The 18,973-nt window shown below is 46.4% G+C and overlaps 1 protein-coding gene across 3 annotated transcripts; it reads left to right on the forward strand.

Moving 5' to 3' along the window:
- The first annotated feature begins 115 nt into the window (after window positions 1-115).
- Window positions 116-18,699, forward strand: LOC101798037 (OX-2 membrane glycoprotein). 3 transcript variants are annotated; one of them, XM_072024654.1, is made up of 7 exons: window positions 119-449; window positions 3,993-4,070; window positions 6,327-6,611; window positions 10,211-10,546; window positions 14,680-14,991; window positions 15,394-15,539; window positions 16,153-18,698. In XM_072024654.1, the coding sequence occupies exons 3-7, from the start codon at window positions 6,545-6,547 to the stop codon at window positions 16,237-16,239; spliced, it is 948 nt and encodes a 315-aa protein (XP_071880755.1). In that variant the 5' UTR covers window positions 119-449; window positions 3,993-4,070; window positions 6,327-6,544; the 3' UTR covers window positions 16,240-18,698. The 3 variants fall into 3 exon arrangements, with proteins under 3 accessions (XP_071880750.1, XP_071880755.1, XP_071880752.1); XM_072024649.1 differs by lacking the exons at window positions 3,993-4,070; window positions 6,327-6,611 and having other exon boundaries at window positions 116-449; window positions 16,153-18,699; XM_072024651.1 differs by lacking the exons at window positions 119-449; window positions 3,993-4,070; window positions 6,327-6,611 and adding an exon at window positions 8,834-9,255 and having other exon boundaries at window positions 16,153-18,697.
- The last annotated feature ends 274 nt before the right edge of the window (window positions 18,700-18,973 follow it).

Genomic DNA, 18,973 nt, shown 5'->3' on the forward strand with positions numbered 1-18,973 from the left:
GAGGTAGGAGGAATACCCCCCGGCCATGCATTGCCTCGTGGCTGGGGTGACTCACCGAGGGCAGAATGAGGAGGCACAAGCCCCCGAGCTGTGGGACTGGGGCCAGGCAGCATTATGCTCTCCAAAAGGGGCCCTAGAGTGGGGCTGAATCCCGCCCTTTCAGCATACATGTATTGGTTTACTTGGAGCAAAGACTTGAGCTGTTTTTCTGCCTCCCAGGGGAATGTCCCAATGGTGGGGTTACATCTCTAATGAGGGAAGGTGGTGGACACCTTGTTTTTCAGACAGGGGCATGTCTCGAGCCCAGCCCCCAGGAAGAGCAGCGAAAGCATCCACTTTGAGTCATTACCTGGGCAGGGCTCGGCGCGCAGCTGTCGGTCTGAGCTGGGGAGAGAGGAAGCAAACAGGTGACTGTGGGTCCTCGGCACAGCTGCAGGATGCCAGGCAAGGTGAGCAGTGAGGTGTGGGTGGCCAACATGCCCTGTGGGGGGATGGAGCGTGGTTTTCTGCAGCACGGGGCTTGCTCAGGCTTGGCTGCAGGCTGTGCAACATCATAAGCTTGTGGGACATGGGTTGTGGAAAGGGATCAACCTCCAAGGGCTAGAGACATCTGATGGCTGGTAAAGATTTATCTTTCCTCTGGTTTCACACATGCTTACAGTGCTGTACTACTCATCGACCATAATGAAACCTAGGTGAATAACCTCATTCATTCAGCAGCCTGGGTTTGTCGGGAAATTGGTCTCTCTGTCCTGTGGGCATCTAAGTGGCAAGGGGTTATTTGCATCACCCTTTTTCACAGCTTTATTTTTAGCTGCTTATCAGGTTCTTGCAAGGAAATTGGTTGAGCTACTGTTTGCTCCTACAAAGTTTCAGAGCTGAGCTTTCAATTCTGCCTAAGGTAGCAGGACTTAAAGTGTTCTTGCTTTGCAGTCTGGCTGGAGGGAAGGCATCAGCTTCTGAATGTCACATTAAACCTACCAAGTACAGATCTGGCAGTGGTGCCAAATAGCATCGTGCTGCCTTGATGCAGCCACAAGATCATTAATGTGTATGATTAACAAATGAGCAAGCACTCCGCTCCTGAAAGCAGCTGAGCATGTTAAACTACAGTGGTCAAATTATTACTGATCACTACATGGTCACATTACCCCTGACAGAAAGGGTAACAGTCCAAGACAAAACCAAGATGCTGTGGTTCATGTGAATGCGTGTGATTCCAGCCACTACATGAGTCTTCCCTATTCACGTTTAATAGGCCAAAGCTATTTTATTAGCAGAACACCTGGTTTCTACAGTCCCCAGCTTTCCTGTTTGTTTTTAATCTTTCAGCCGTAGTGAAGTGCAAGGAGGTGCAATTCTAGGTAGATGTTTTAGATATTAAACCTGGAGAAACTTGCTGCTCAAACTGAAGCACATATCTCTGCCCTGTGTTTCTGGGAGCAGCCCTAAGAGGGGCAGCACACTCGTGGTAGCACCCCATGGCTGGGGCTGCAGTGCTGCTGTGTGGCTGAGGGCACCTCACATCCCCTCCCTCTCCCTGCCACCTTCGGGGTGCTGGAGGAGCATCTTTACTTACTTTCCTTGTTGGAGTACCTCTTCCTCCTCCCAGGGATGCTCATCTCCCACCTGGAATGGGGACACGAGGGCAGGGGGTTAGGCCTGGTGCTGGCTGAACCTCACTCTCCACTGCAACCCCCCAGGTGCCCTTTGTATGGCATCTTAGACGTGCAGGGACCTGCTAGGGGAGCAGGGGTGGCTCATGGGAGGAGTGGCATGAATCACAGACCTGTGGCTGTGCAGCAGCACTGACAAACTAGGAGATGCGTGTCCCGGTACAAACCGAAAGGAACAAGAAGGCAGCAATTGTGCAACACAGGCTGCAGGCACAGCAAGGGCAGCAGCAGGCCAGTCCGTGAGAGACTGATCTGTGGCAGCTGAAGTAAGCTTTGCTGTTTTAATCAGATGGTTGAACTTGCATAAGTGTGGTCATTCATTTGAATTGTAAGTCACTCCCTAATTGAATATTTGTACTGTATTTTTCTTTCCTGATTTTTCTTTTTTTTTTTTTCCTGATTTTTCTTTTTCCTATTTTTCTTTACCTGAGGTAAAAAGGCAATGCCACCGTTCTCTGCTGCTGCTAATAGTTTTCCTTAATAAACATAGGTCCTAGGTCTAACTTATTAACTATGCTTCCTAAGCTCAGCAGCTAGCGTGACATAATTTCTTCCTGCACATAGAAGTGGTGTTCTTATCAGGGCAGCAGGAAGTTTCACAAATATTAGTGAGCATAACTTCCCACCTTCCCGTTCAGGGGGGAAATTTAGTTCTCATAATGCAGCTGGGAATAAAGATAAAGCTGATCTTATTTCATTTCTGATGGCCTACCTGTTTTCTTTGAATTTCATACAGCCTGCACTGAGCATGAACTTCTCTAATTTAGCAGTAGACATCAGCATGAAGGCTTCATGCAGTTTGGTCCTAGAAGTCCTACAAGGCACATTTTAAATAAAAATGTATGTGTATGTGTTAGGTATGTTTACAGTACACAAAATTCATAGCAGGAATATATTGTAACTGTGATTTGATATAAATTTGATGCAAGTGGCTGAGGGAGCTGGGCTTGTTCAGCCTGGAGAAAAGGAGGCTCGGGGCGACATTATTGCTCTCTACAGATACCTTAAAGGAGGCTGTAGAGAGGTGGGGGTTGGCCTGTTCTCCCACGTGCCTGGTGACAGGACGAGGGGGAATGGGCTTAAGTTGCACCAGGGGAGTTTTAGGTTGGATGTTAGGAAGAACTTCTTTACCGAAAGGATTGTTAGACACTGGAACAGGCTGCCCAGGGAAGTGGTGGAGTCACCATCCCTGGAAGTCTTTAAAAGACGTTTAGATGTAGAGCTTAGGGATATGGTTTAGTGGGGACTGTTAGCGTTAGGTCAGAGGTTGGACTCGATGATCTTGAGGTCTCTTCCAACCTAGAAATTCTGTGATTCTGTGATCTGTTTCTTGTTTATATTCAATTTGCTTCTGATTCTTCAGTTTCTTGCTCAGAGGAAGTGATACTGGCCACCAGGCTTGGATAGCTCTTGTCCTGGATGGTCAAACAATAAATACCATGTTTCTTTAGAGAATTAGACTTGCGAACTGCTGCACAACCCTTACATAAAGTGATCTTATTTAGTCAATAATGTAGAATACTGTGGGAAAATAAGTCAGTTGTGTAGTCTGAGAATTTAAAATGTTTTTCATCAGCCATGCTCATAATAGAGACGTGCTGTCTCCTTAGAGGGAGGTGCTGAGTTAGAGAACGAGACCCTGACTTGTCTGTTGTGGTTGGAGGGACTTGGGGCATTGCTTATTTTTTTTTTTTTATTTTTTAATTTGTTTGGTTTTGTAGGCAATTATAAATATTGCTTTATCAGTGAAAATGCTGAGAAATAGTCCTGGCCAGCAGTCTCAAAACAGAAGAAATGTGATTCAGTTATTGAAATAAAAACAGAATTAATTTTGGTTTTGTAGTTTTGCTTTGCACTGTGCAGAGAAGCTGTCTGAGCTCTTGTACAGGCTCCAGGGTCTGTCACACAGGGGAAGTGGTCAAGACAAATATAGAAGTGCCACTAAAAAGCAAGCTCTCTGAATAGATGGGATGAAGTGTCAGGCTTCGATATACATATGCTGCTGCTAAGGTTGCACACATATTTGAAAGGGGTGATGCCAGCCTCTTTTGCTGTCAGAAATATGATGTTCCTCTGGTCCTATGATGTGGTAGGGCATTACAGCATGAGCCTTCAGGAGAGAGAACTTCAGTGGAGAGCCACTGCAGCCCTTCTCTCCATTCAGCTTGCTCTCCCTCAACAAGAGGTAATGGTCCAGAAATAGTTTTCTTCCTACCTGGTTCCTTAAGCCACATCTGACATAAAACTGACAGATCCCCAAAAGCTAAACACTATCTGCTGATACCCCTCTGCTTTTTTTTTTTTTTTTCTTTCCAGACCTGTTTAAAGCTACTCAGCAGAGGTGCGGACAGCTGGGTGGCATGACTGCTTGCTCCTGGCTCCTTAGGAATTCAGGTTCGTGACAATAAAAGCTGTGAATGTGGAACAAAAGGCTTTGTGGAGGACTTTTTGAGGCCTAGCTCCCACCACAGGAGAGAACTTAGTGCTGTGCTATGGGTTCAGCCCTTCAGCAGTGCCACACGCTGCCAGAGAGGCAGGATTGGGGTGGCGTGGATGGGCAGACTGCCAGGAGGTGTGCACCAGCTCTGATAGGGCTGGGGTCGGGGGGCAGCCAGGGCTGGACCTGCACAGTGCAGCAGAGCTGTACCAGGATGCTGAGTCACCGCACGGGAAGGAGAGTTTTCTGAACAACGCGTAAAAATAACTACCCCTCTGAACTTCTGTGATTTTTCAGAAGGAGATAGATTTATCAGCAACCAGGCAGCTGTGACTGAGGGGTGAACTGCTAGGAGAAGCTGAGGGGAAGCGGGTGCCACTAACAAACTTTGCCTGATGCTCCCTGTCCCAGGAGGGCAACCTGTTAACACTTTGCCACCTACCTCTTCTGGCAGCAATTTGCCACAGAGGAGTTTCTGAAGGTGAGGTGCCACCCTTTGCTGTGGGGACCATCCTCTTGTCTCCTTCTGTGGGGGAAATGGACTTCGGAGCCCCACCGCCACCTAGTAGGAAAGATCTGCCTTAGGAACAGCTTGTTCAATGTGTCCTGGTTCCTGCTTCTGAAAAGAGTTGGGAATGTTTTCAAAAGCAGCAGGAGTCCTATCCACCTAAGTGATACAGGCACTTAAAACCCAGGGATTCAGCAAGTCTGGGAGACAGGAGCACGGGGCCGAGACTCTGCAGGCACAGGTTAGGACCCACCAGCTTCATGCGAGCTTAGTCATTCTCGACTCAAACTGCCGCTGACAGCAGGACTTCAAGGTTTGGGGACTTTATTTGTTTCCCCTCAAGACCAGTTAAAGCATTCATTCATTGGCCTCTGGCCACAGGGAAGTGAGAGATACCCTTGCTTTGGAAAAGAGCAGAAAGTTTAATTATGGCAACCTGAGTGCCTCATCTGAGCTCCTTAAGAATCATAGAATGGCCTGGGTTGAAAAGGACCTTAAAGGTCATCTAGTTTCAACCCCCTTAAGACTGAGCAAGCTCTCAGGGTACACTACTTAGAGACTGCACGATTTCTTCTTTAACCCATTCAGACCACAGTGGGACCGAGAGGGGATTTTCCTCTTCATGAGCCTTCAAGGAAATCGTCTGTCCACACAGTGGTTTTTTGGTTGTTCTTCCTGAGAGCCATGTTACCGGAGAGCCCTGGTGACTGTTCCTTGGAAGTGCAGTTCTCACAGGCTGAGAACTAAGGGAGTTTTTAGCAGCAGCAAGGCTGACACACGAATACCCGGCAAGGCAGTGGCGAGAGGGGCTGGACATCTGGGTTGAAGGGTCTTCCAAGCAGGGTTGCCTTTTCAGGCATCTTTGCCTATGCATGTGGGGATGGGCATCCTTGGAAATCCCACATTGCTCTAAGACAGCACATGAGCCACCACTTTCCCAGAGCAAATCTGCTGCTTGTGTTAGGCTGACAAAGGCTATCAGCTGCTTCCTGGGGGGTTTGAAGCAGCTGGTTTTATGGGGGTGGGTCCTCCTCTGTCTTCACAGCTCATTAGGAGACAATCTGGTCATACACACTGCTGCACGTAAATTCTGTGTATTTATGTACATTATACAAATAATTTATTTATATGCAGTGTATGTAAAAGGCTGTCTTTATGAGATGCAGTGCAATGGATGAAACTAAGGTGAGTTTCTAAATAGGATTTTCCAGCCAGGAAGGCCAGAGAAGATGACAAGGACTCTGCTCCTTGTGCTCCCCGCTTGTAATGTCCTTCCCTGCCTCAGCGGACTCCGTGCTGAGACCTATGGATGGGTTCACCTCTGTAAAGAAGAGCCCAAGGCAGTGCTCTTCGACATACTAAGAATTATGTCATTCGTTTTAACTTGCTTGCTAAATTACTTTTGTTTAATCAAGGGACTCTTTGTGGTACCTTCCCTGGTTCCTTAAGGTTGTTTCATCACAGGTATCTCCTAATTTCTCTCATTTTGAAATCACTCTCTTAGCCTTATTCTTTAGCAATTAAACACAAAATGGCATTGAACCTACCTTGTTTTTGGCTGGCAGTTTCCCATCCTCCCACTGGATCTCTGCACCCTTGGTAACCAGCTTTTGGCGTGGTTTCTCTGCTGTCTGAATTTTCTGTACTGGATATGTTACCAAAAGAGACTCAATGGCTGTACAGGCTCCTTATCTCTCCCACCCAGATACTGTACACGAAAAAAAAAAAAAAAGCCTCCACCACAGACAACCACTTGACGTGTGGAGGTGGGGAAAGGAGAAGGGGAGGATGAATGACTGACGTGGTTTCCTGAGAAGCCAAGGCCAGCTAGAGCATGCTGCTGCTGGTGGCTCCCACGAGGAGGCTGATGGGCTGCAGCATGGACTCCCTCTATGATCCCTGGACTGAAAGAGCAATGTGGGGATGTGGAGTGCTGTCAAGAAGAAATCAGAGTGCTTGGCCACTGAGAAAAGTCACGATGAAACAAAAGGTAAAAAACAAGCCCTTTGGACCCCCCAAAATCATAACATTTGCTGCTAGATTTTTCCAGTGTAAGCTAGCTTTACTTTCTCCTCTGTTTCTTTTTTTATTTAATCTTTTTTTCTTCCTCCAGAGCTACAAGGAGAAGTATAATTAAAGAACCAAAATGCAATTTGGAGGGCCGATGGTTCAGTAATCTTATAATTCACAACGCTTGACTGCCCCTTCCCCCTCCCCCCCCCCCCAAAAAAAAAAAAAAAATATCTCTAAAAAGGCATCAGGTGTCTGCAGCAATGTTGCCCAAAGCACAGAGGTACACAGCAGTGGGTGGTTAGCCAGACATTTTCATGTGTGCTGTCCCCCAGCAAGGTGCCGTTTTGCAGCGAGGCATACTTTGCCATGGGTCAGGTCTCAGCTAAGCAGCCCCTCTCTGGTGTTTCAGTACTGCATGGTCCCACACTGTCTCACATCTGCATTATTCATGGTGGTGGTAAGAAGCACCAGGCACATTCGATCTGGCAAGCTGTTTCCCATTAGTAGCAGCAGGTGCTGCTGCTCATACAGCTGTGCTACTTGTGGTGTACTGACCTCCAAAGTCACTAAAATTAATCAGTGAGCGAAGCCATGTCTCTCTGTTTTGCTCTATTTATAGGCAGCATCTTGAGAAGCTGCACTGAACCTGCTGACGAGGTAGATGACCTGGTTAATAACCTGTTTTTTACTGGTTATAAATAAAACAGCCATGGTTTGGTCTGATTGTGAGAGCTGAATCTCCAGTCATGTGTGAATGCCTGGCCAGCAGCGTTTTCCAGAAGTTCAGACTTGTGATTTATCAATGGCATTAGTCACTGGGGCTGTGTGGAAATGCTGTCACTGAGTGACTGCAATTAATTCCTGTATACCCTTTTTTTATTTACTTGGAACTGGAGAAACCATCCTAGTGCAGCAGGAAGGAAGGGAAGAACATGAATCAGTGTTTTTCAAGATGTGATTGCAGAACCATCTTCTGCCTGATCATTTCCAAATTCTCATTGTGTTTTGGAGAACGCTTTAAGCCCAGGAATTGGGTGCTGTTCTGAGAAATGCAGCTGCTGTGCAGCTGAAGCAGGAGAACATGGGGTTTGACTGGCAAACAGCTAAGTTTGGGAAATGTCTGAATAAGTGCACTTAAAAATATAAACTGATATCGGTGGTGGGGTTAAGGAGCGGGACCTGACGTTCCTGTTCCTGTGTGTTTAAAGTTGTGAGTCAGGTTCTGTTCCTATGAAGAGAAAGATGTGTAAACTGGGCTCGTGTTTGTCTTAATGCAAAGTGCAATTCCTTTTGTGATCGCTAAGTGGTGAGCGTTAGCTGGGTGTCTGCAGGCTTCTGGAAGTTCTTCTGTCCATGCTTTGTTTCAAAATCGTAATACATGTAGAGCTAGCTATACGCGAGTGTGCCACCAAATCCTGGAGGGGATCTTCGCATCACTGCTCAGATCACTCTCGCCCTGTCAGGAGGCTTTGGACATAGTTCCAGCAGATCCTCAGAGCTTTTCAGTTCTGAGGGTGAGTACCAGAAGTTAAACGTTTGCTTGGGAATCTGAGGTCTCCATTTCAAGGCTGGCAGTTTTCTGCTCTGCCTTATCTGGTAGAGCTCTTGGTTGTATAATAGCTGCAAAATGGTCTGGAAAACCTCACAGGAAGAATTTTTTGTAGATTTTGCATCCTTGCTTTTTGCCTGTTTTTGTATTTATTTATTTATTTTCCAGGTAATTAATTAACACTTGAAAGCTGATAGTAGGAACTGTGTGTGAGCATGCCTGATGATTTTTTGTCATGTTATGGCTTGAGCTTCCCCCAAATATTTACGCGATCCAAGGCTAGTACATACAGCGATTCAAAGAAACTAAAACATTTTTAATGCACTCTCAGTTTGGTGTCATCATCATTTACAAAAACACAAGACACCCAGCTAGGAAACAGAAACAGGAGGCTCGGCATGACAGTAAAAGTTTGATTAGTAAATGAGGTCCTGCTGGCTGCTTGCCCCACTGAAGGGTACATGAGAGACCCAGGGACAGAGACTTGTGGTGGTTTCGACAGCGTGATCCAGCTGGCAGAAAAAGAGAAATGCAGAGGCAGAGATGATGAAGCAAAAAAGGCACAAACACAGTGACTCAGGGGATCTGGGTCCAGCTGCCCCCATGCTCCCTGCCTGGCAGAGGTGCTGAGCTGATGGCAGTGGCAGTTCCTGGCCCTCAGCAGCACCTGCAGCCCTGATCCTCCTGCCCTGCGCCTGGTCCTGGCACCACCCGGCCCTCACCCAGGCACTTTTATTTCAGGTGTTTTAGTACAAACACCTCACAAGAAAAGTGCTTCCGAAAAACCCAGCCTTGTAAAGCCAGTGGCACAACTGGGAAATGTTCAGTTTCTGTCTGTGACACTCGTCCCCCCAAATTTTTGTTGTTCAGCTGGGTGCACGTGAGATGAGTTTATGAGGCACCTCTTACCGTACGAGCACATAGGGAATGTCCGTAAAGTAAAAGCGAGGCGTATAAAAAAGAGGAAGCCACATTGTGATGGATCAGTCGGTCGCTCGCTGGTCTCGGGGACGCACAGCTGAAACGATGGCCATCTGCCTGCTCCTCTGCAGCCTCTGGAGCCTCGCCTCAGGTAACCTCCCGGTCTCTATTTCCTTCTCCTTCAGCGCTGTGATGGATTGGCATACCTCAGGGCACAAAGACAGCATCCACTCCTTTATTTAACGTTGGTGAATTTGTAAGTTGCAGACCAGTGTTTGGCTCTGTTTACATTCTGCACATCATAAATCATCCTGACTCACAGGGCTGAAATTGACTTTCATCTTCTGACTTGGCTGAGATTTGTGCCAGAGCATGGCACTGATTTTCTGTCGCTATGATGGAATTATTTGTAATGATGGACAGGGTGCTTCTAGGTTCCGACCACTGGAAGCGTGAGCATGTTGCATTTGTTTTCATAATTAACAATCATGTAGAAAAGCCTGAGTTTGTTCCAAAATAGCTTCTATGGCAATAGCTTGAATTCTGCCTGTGGTGCACCTGAGGACTGAACAGCAAAATGCCTGGCTGGCTTCCGCATGTCCTGAACATGTCCTGGGTGGACAAGTGCACCTCTGGGCACTGCAGATAACCCCACTCCTCTTTAGAAACAATAATTTGCTTTCTTGCAAACTGAATGATATATTTTCAGTGCTGTAACTGTCCCTGCTGCTATCTCCCTTCCCGTGCAGCATCTACCCAGGTAAACTCTACAAGCTATTATCCTAAGAGCCAGAGCACTGTGGGGTTGAGCTATCAAACCTGCGAGCATCCGCTTCGCTTGCTGGTCCCTTAATAGTTTTCCCACCTGTGTCGGTGAACTGGAAGAGGCGAGTGATTAGTTTTTCCTTCTCCCTGGAGATCTCTAACCACAGAGCAGGTATCGGGCTGTAGGATGTGGTGTGACAGGTGTCGCCTCCAGACAGACTCCCAGGGCAACTCCTCTGAATCATGTTCCTGGCTTTTCCTTGGCAGCAGGGTGAGGGCTGAGGCATGGGGTGTCTGCTGGGGTGGTGAGAGGTGCTGAGCACAGTCCTGCTTCTCCCCAGGCTCCGTGCAGGTGACACACAGGAAGGTGCAGTCGGTCCAGGCAGGCGGGAACGTGACTTTCTCGTGCAAGCTGACCACAAATGAGGACGTGATACAAGTGACCTGGCAGAAGGAAATAGATGGGGCCGAAGGCAACATAGCAACTTACAGTACCATCAATGGCCAGAAGATAGCAAAGGACTATGACAGCCACGTGAGCTTCGCAGACAGCGGGCTGCAGACTTCGGCCATCTCCCTTCACAGGGTCACCTTGCAAGACGAAGGATGCTACAGGTGCATCTTCAACACCTTTCCCTCGGGGGCCATCACAGGCAGGATGTGCCTCAAGGTTTACGGTAAGGCACTGTAATCGCGGATGGGCTGTTGTGTCTTTGAGGACCAGGCTGTTCCCCCCGGAGAAAAGCCTTTCCTTATCACTGTTAGTTGCTAAATCTATGAGGGAAAGGTGGCTTGGTTTCCTCCCTGGCTCTGCATCCCTCGATGGCTTTACTTCTGATGGGGAGGTGCCGTTGAACACTTCTTCTATTTTTTCCCCTTTAAGCCAACAAAGCAGCTGGTGTGTGCCCTACAGCTTCCTCAGAGTTCCCCAGGCTCAATGCCAGGCTGGCAGCTGCTCTCACCACAGCCCCCAAAGCCCCACTGCTCTGTCAGGGCCACTCGGGGGCTCTTCCCCTTCTGTTTCTTGTGCAGATATCTGTTTCTTGTGCAGATAGCTAGCTTCAAGGAGAGAGTTAAATCTCATGCTAGGAGTCCTGGGAAAAAAAGACAGGCAACCCTGGTTTATAGGGGAATAACGACTTAAGCAAAAGGGGAAAGAGAGAAGGAAATGGGGGAAAACCTGGCCTGACGTAGAAGTCCTTTTTCCTCTCTCCTGGGAAAGATTCTAGAGCAGAAAGAAGAAATTAGTGGGAGAAATCCTCTTGATGCTTCAGATATGAAGGGGAAAGTGCAGTCGCACAACCCTGAGTCATTTGGACAGTAAATGCCGAGTTAGGCATTACAGGAAAATATACAAGTAACTAGTACAGAAATCCCTTTCTGTTTACCATGTGAATCTAAACACGGGGTTAAATTGGCTTTGGTTTATCTTGTCTGTTTTTGATCCAAGTGTGGTAAATTTTCCCCAAATCACCAGCCCTGGGGCTATAATTCACCCATTACAGAGATCTGAGCATGTAAGCAAAAGCTCTCATTATAGCTAATTTAGAACATGCTGTTTAAAAGCTGTAGGTGTATTCCCCTGTTCCCCAGCTGATAACAAGGGGATTAACTTCCCTGAGCATGCAGGCTGGGAAGGTGAAGCAGGCAGGGATGTGCCAGGGCACAGGGATGCTGGGCAAGGTGAGCAAGCCAGCTGACAATGCCATCAGCCACAGATGAGCCACTGGCATGCGTATGCCATCCAGCGGGGATGGCCAGGGAGTTTACAGGCTGGTTATTGCCTGATTACAACAGCCTTCACCAGAGGGTTCTTCCAGGACCTGCGCGGCATAGCACAGGGAATTGAAACCGCAGTCAGAACCAGAAACGGTGCTGAGAAAAGCTGCACAGGTACAGGCAGCGGGAATCTCAGATCTGTTTGGCTGAATGGGGCAAGGTGAAGAACCAGCAGCAGTTTTCTATCCCGTACCAAAAGCCATTTTGGCACAGAGTATTTTCAAGTGTGCTTGGTAGGTTTCTTTTGAACTGCCAGCTTCTCTTCCCTCTGCATTTTGCATTAGAAATGCTTTGCTGACCTTTGTTGACATAAAGGATCTAAACCCAGAAAGGGGCTAGAGTTACCAGGGATGGAGAGAGGTGATGTGTCGCTTGGGACTGGGCAAGACACCTTGCTGGGTCAGACACCTGCCTGCTGATAGATAGCCCCATCCACCTGGAGGGCTCCAGCACAGTGGAGAAATGCCATTGCCATTTCTTAGACAGGGAAACTGAGGCACGGAAATTGCTGCTGATTACCCATGAAGTCTTAATGTACTCACGAGGCATACTCAAATTCCTGAAAATGCCCATCATGTACCTGAGCACAATACGTCCTGTGGGTAGTTTTTCACTGGAAACAAATATTTTGTTAAAAGAGAAAAGCAGAAGTTAATTTAAGCACGTTCATCAAACCTCAACAGTGTGCACACGCTAACAAGCAGCACAGCAGGACTTCACTGCAAAACCAGGTCATTATGGGCTTTGTTTGTGCATCTGTTACAGACACAAGGGGAAGAGCGACCATGCAAGATTTTCCCATGTAATAAACATTCCCTAGGGTCCAACATGGGAAGGCAGAGGACTGCCTAGTGAGAAGAGTCCATTTGGGATGCATGTATGCCTGCCAAGATATGATGCTGAGCAATTTTTCTCACCCCATCTGTGTGCCTTTATAAGCCAAGGTTCACCTTAATCTTTAGGACTCAGTTAAGATTGGAGGTTGCCAGACGGCAGCAATGGTGCCAGTCTGCCTTCCTTGCTTTTTACCACCCGTGCTCCAGTAAAACCCTCTAAAGGGAAATATCTGTGACAATTTTCCTTTACTGCTTTTGGATGTCGCAACCTAATATGTAAAGTCAACTCTGTGGGTGGATATGTTATTTTTATGGATCCCGTGAGTGAAAGAAGAAGTTCAGAGATCATCTATTAATCAAAACATAAACTGTTTGTGACTATTTGTGTCGTTTCAAACACGGGAGATTTTGAGAAGTTCCAGCTGAAATCCCCCTAAATGCTCTGCTTGTTTCTCTCAGAGCACTGCAAGTGGGGTTTCATCAGTTCAGTAGGGTTTGAGTTTCTGTCTGTGGGTGATGCGAAAAAAAAATATAAAATATCCACATCATTCTTCTAAGCAGTCACAGACATAGTAAATAATGAGGCATAGCCACACACACACACAAGGTATAAAGATGGTATAAAGTGTCCTCCTGGCAGTTACGACTTGGACAATCCAGACAGCCTCATGACGTGCATATGAGATTTTACCAGGGGCCTATGGGTGCCATTATGCAGCTACCATGTATCTTTTCCCCCTTTAGCAGGATCATTTGATCTCATTCATATGCAAACCTTCATTTAGTGCTCAAATGGGAAAAAAAAAAAAAAAAAAGTATTTTTCATTGTAAGAGTAAACATAATCTTTTGGTTTAAGTCAGAATTGCTGAACAACAGTGATATGTTTTCTAGTGTTGTGGCAAAAGTCAATTTCAGCATAAATATTTTGCTGACTTGTTATTTTTGCTATGTAAATAATATATGCATACGGTACTACTAAATATACTAATAGACAAGTGTTAAATCACAGGGCATCCATATTAACTCAAACCTGAATGAAACTAAAGATACCACTGCACTTACATGATTTTAAAAAGTAGTGTTATCAGAAACAGGCAGGCAGAAGTAGAACATGATTTGGACCCCTATGCCATCAGCTTGTGCACTGAAGTAGAGGGCAGGCTGGTGAACTGCCACCTGGAACCCTTGTATTTGGGAAACGGCACTCCCAAATGGAGTTATGTGCCTTTATGAGTCTCGGCGTGAGCAGCCTGAGCTAGCTAGACTGGCTTTGAGCAGGAGCTTGGACTAGGTGGCCTCCAGATGTCCTTTCCAACCTCAGTTATGCTACGACTTTATGGCTGTGGAATAAATAGTTGATTTTGCTTGAAGTTCAACACACAAATTTTACTTTGATATTTCAAAAAAAAACAAAAACAAAAACGTAAGGTTTGGAGGTTTGGGCACCTTTTCCATTGTCCTGTTGCCTACTAAGGAGTTTGTACTGTCAGACTCCCACAGATTTCACTCCAACTCCAAACACCTTGTTTTCACTACTTTCTATGGTGGAGGAGCTCAGCCTCCCTGCATTTCTTTCTGCTTTCTTGGGAACAGATTGCCCTGATCTGGGGACGGATGTGTCCTCAGGTGTTCAGATCTTCCCTGGCATTTTACTCTTTAAGATGTGCCCAAGCCTGCACATCTTAAAGAGCAGTAAATCTAATCTCGCAGATGAGTTCAAGGGATAAGAACAAGCACCTTGACTCACTGAAGCTTTTCAAACCTTTCAGAGAGAGGAGGATGTGTGGTTTCACTACCTGTTGTTTTCATCAGTGCTTCTTGTCTGGGATGCTGCTGTGCTGCTCTTAATAGGGGATTTGAAACCTGTATGGTTCTACCCTCTAGCCCTGTTTTTGCCAAGTTCTTCATTTTCAGCATCGTTTTCTGATCACTGTCATGTTTATTTGTCTCTGCCACAGCTTTAGTGAGTGGGATGAAAGGTCAAGTATCAAGGTTGCCCTCCAAGACAATGCTCTCAGACATATAGGGTCTGATTTTTGGGTGGTCTGTGTGGAGCCAGGAGTTGGGCTTGGTGATCTTTGTGGGTCCTCCGCAGCTCAGGATTCTCAGTGATGCTAAAATAACAATAAATACAAGTGTTCTCGGCTTAAATGTAAGCAGAAATTAACAGACCTTGCTGCTTTGTGTTTTATAGCCATCTCAGACCCCAAAGTGGAAGCCAAGTTTATTCCCAGTCCAGACATAGCTGAAGACTCCAAGAAAGTGGTGGGGATGAGCTGCTCAGCAACAGGGAAGCCAGCTCCAAAAATCTACTGGCGCCTTCCCAGCATCCTGCTGCAGAAACCAAGGGAATACCACGTCAGGCTTGGAAACCAGACCGTCACTGTCATCAGCAACTTCACCCACACTGACTCCAAAATCATCCAGGAGTACCCCATCGCCTGTGTGATCCAGCACCCATCTCTGAATGTGACCCTGGACCTGCCCATGGACAGCCTGGCACAGGGTCAGTACTCAGCCCCGCTCCTGCCCTGGAGTGGGAGACATGGAAACATCTACTGGGGTAGATCAGAAGCTCCTCCAAGGGCTGGGGAGCACGTGGGGAAGCCCTGTGAAGAGCAGCTGGGATGGGGAGGGGCAGGCAGATGGGGAGCATCCAGATGTCCTGCTCCCCAGCAGTGATGCAGCACTTGGTGCCCATCAGAGAGAGGTGCTGTGGTGTTCCCCTGGGGCATCAGACCTGAGACACATGTGGTATTATTTGTATGTGTGCTTGCACATGCTCACATGGTACCTCATTAGATCCTTCTGAGCCTGGGGATCAGCTAAGGGGTGTCCAAAATGGGTTGGTTTGCTTTGGTTTTCTTCATGGAGAAGCCTGCCTGAGCACCCGCTGCTTTCCCCACAGGTCAGGACAGCTCCATGGCACCATCTGTGGCCATTGTCATGGGAGTGATGGTCCCTCTGATTTCCCTCCTTCTCCTCGCCTGCTTCCTTTGCTGCTGCCTGAGACACCTACATGACCCGGAGAGAAACCTGGCCCGGACTGGCTGGGTAGGTCTCTGTTCCCTTGCCGAGGAACAGCAAAGTTCAGATGGCAACCATAACCTTACACCACTCTTCTGCATCTCTTAAAATGACCCACCTATGTATGGCATGGCCAAGCCATGCCTTCAAGGAAGCGTCTTGAACAGAAGAGGGGCTCTTGAGGAAGAGCGTGCCAGTGTGTGGTGCTCAGGATGGGAAACGGCCACACATGAGCCTGTGGGGTGCTGTGAAGGATGCAAGTTCAAGGCGGGAGCAAACCCAGCGGGACACTGCAGCTTGACCAAGTCCCAGTCCTGTTTTGTGCTGAAGGCATCTCAGCCTCCTTGCAGGATGCACCTGAGTGTGCACCCTTGCTTTTAAATGCATGTTTTGGGGAGAAAAAAAAAAAAAAAAAAGGCAATGGCAAGAACTACAATGCATTTCTTCCACACATGCTATCCCTAAATCCAAGCTGAAGTCTGCTGGGGAGGTTGTGAGAAGCAAAACTTAATCTACCATTCTCTAGCACCAACAGGTGCAAAATTCCATTTGGTAATGCAGGCAGACCAAATCTGCTCCCCTGCACTTAAGACATTCATATATTTTTCAAAAAGTAAAATTAAAAAATCTCTTCTGCTAGGTCCTTCCTGTATGTTCCAAGGAGAAGGCATGTGGACAGTCCGTGCTTGTTGGCAAGCAGGGTGCCGCTGTGCTGCCCAACAGCTGAGATCCTGCACACCCAACACATGGACGCCTTGGACTGTCAAGTAAACCTGCTGTGAGATCACAACAAAGGAAATACAAGGAAAAAAAAAAAAAAAGAGAGAGACTTTTAATAATATATATTTATTTATTTTGTTATACAAACATTCCGTTTTTTTAGAAAAAAGCTGTGAAATATTTATTTGAGAAGCTAAGGCTCTTGGCTATGTGGAACTGCATAACGAAACCTTGTGATTTGCATTTTCTATGCTGCGTTTACTCCTTTCTCATACATTAATATTAGAGGTTCAAAGCTGGGTGGGGGCTGCCTGAGGCAGCGTGATGTTTTGTTGGTCCACTGACTTGGGGCGTGCTGCCTGTGGGTGGAGGGAGGCAGAGGGGACATGGAGAGAGGCTGCTGCTGTTGTGGTATTTTGGGATCTGAACCATCTCCCCAAAGGGCTCAGGAGAGCACGTCTGCAGCTGGACCAAATTTGTAACCCTGGTGCCAGGGGCTGTAATTTCTGAGCCATCAGGCACCAGCAAATTGCCAGCTCTCACCTCCACCAGCCTTTCCTAGAAAGGTATGTAAAAACAAAGGGCTTTGTGTCTTCCTTTCCTTCCCCTACACTCCCCATGGCCAACAAGCCAAGTCATCTGAAATGAAAGAGAGTGGGTGAGCTGAGAATGAACAAACCCAATTCTTGTCATAGAAAAAAAAGGTTTTTTAAACCTCATAGTGCTTAGAAATAGCTGATCTGGTGAGTGCGGGGAAAAGGGAACTGGCTGCAGCCCAGAAGCCTTCACAATTGGGGAATTTTTCTCCTTAATTGTCAAAGGAAGAAACCTCTTTTTTTTTTTTTTTTATTTTTTTCCAGACTTCCCCAGAACTGCAGTTTAGGTTTCCTCTTTGCCTGCATGGGAAAGGGCCATGGAGGGAGGCAGACCTTCCCTGGGGGTATTTTGTGCCCCATGGGATGCAGGCAAAGTGACTGCTGCTCCAGGCAGTGGGTCAGTTTTTGTTTGTTTGTTTGTTTGTTTTTGGTTTGAGGTTTTATTTGTTAGTTTGTTTGGTTTATTTCTGGAGAGTTTTTTAAATTGTTTGCTTCTAATGTTTAAATTAATGTTTTGTTTTGTTTTTTAAAAAAAAAAAAGAAATCAGTCTGGTTCTGAAATAGACTTGACATGGGAAGTAAAAGGATTTTCAGAGGGGAGATAAAAAGGCGCAAAGCTGGCAAGAAGCCCTTATGAAGCATGGGAAGATTGTAGAGATGACGTGTTTCTATTTTTTTTACAAGTTGTTCATCTGGAACAGAAGCTGGGTTTGGAGTCAATAAAATACTTATGTGTGTTTTTGTAATTCCTTCTACTTTTTAGTTGAATGTTGGATTGTGAAAGGCTTTTGTAGGTTTGTGCTTACCAGCACAACAGAACTAGTGACCAAATGAAAGGGGGGATCTGGCAGCGCACAAGCAAAATGTTGTACAGTAAGGAGCACATTATTGACCTATTTGTCTTTCTCAGTATAGATATGAGAACTGCAAATGACATCCAAATGCAGAACATGTAAAACTGATATGCGTATTTGTCTTCATAATGTACAAAATAGCCAGTGAAATACAGTGCCATAAAATGCTATATGTTACTGCTGTTGAGTTTGGCTTCACGTAGCAAAGGTCTGTTAGGTGGGGGAGAAGAGTACAAAACAGGTACAGACACGTTTCAAAGAACAACCAAGCACGTGACTGAGGGGATCAGAAGTTTATACCGTGGGTGAATAACATCCTAACTGTTGTTCTGAGGTTTCTTTATTATTATGTTGTGCTTGTCTGTCAGCTTATCTCTGTGAATAGTTTGACAGCAACTCTTTAAAGATGAAATTTAACATGGGCTTACTCATAGGTTTAGTATTTAACAAATAGTATCAGAGGTTATAAAATGTTGCCAGTTTTGAATAGGTCTGGAAAAGACAAACAAAAAAGAAAAAAGAACTTGAAGCACAATGGATGGCTCTATTCTCCTGCTGTCAATGCAAGCGATGCAAAGCAGGTTAACTTTGTAAGTATGTGGAAGAGGAGTGTATCTTCAAAGTTTACACTACAGGACTGTTCTGAGCTAGTGTCACCATCACCAAAAAACAAACACCAAAAGCCTAGGTAATAGTAGGCAATGGAGGCGATGTACTACAGCCCGAGGCTCCCAGCAGCCTTGTGTGAAGCCTGGGTACAGAGGAAATGACTGAGTGGGGAAAGAAAGTCAAGGACAACTCTAACAGGGAGTTTTGCTGGCACTGTAGGCTGAAGTGGGTGCTCCCTGTTGCACTTCGTCTTGCATTTCTCCCCGTGTTAAGTGGTTTTTGTTTTTCTTTTTCTTGCTTGCTTTGTTGAGCGATGGGAATGGGGTTAACTTTTTTCTCTGGGACTTCAGTTTTCCAGGAGGTGTTTGATGGGTTGTCTTTATTCACCTGGCAAACCTGAGCCAGGTCTAACCGAGGAAAAGGAAAACTCTGTGGCATAGTGGCAGTTCATTGGAATGCAAAAAAAAATGAGAATAAAATAAAATAGAAAAATAGTTTAAAAGTTGAGCAATAGCTACAAGAGCCCTGACAAGAGGTTGATGACCTCGTATGTGGCCATACCTCTGGCCAGGGACATGCTCAAGGCTGCTCATGGTGCATACTGGCACCTTTGCAGCAAGGTGGCTGTGGCCACATCTCCTGAGGAGGAAGCTTCATGTAGTCTGCACCTCTTGGCTTTGAC

This window comes from Anas platyrhynchos, chromosome 1, assembly GCF_047663525.1.
Source record: "Anas platyrhynchos isolate ZD024472 breed Pekin duck chromosome 1, IASCAAS_PekinDuck_T2T, whole genome shotgun sequence".
Taxonomy (NCBI): Eukaryota; Metazoa; Chordata; class Aves; order Anseriformes; family Anatidae; genus Anas; species Anas platyrhynchos.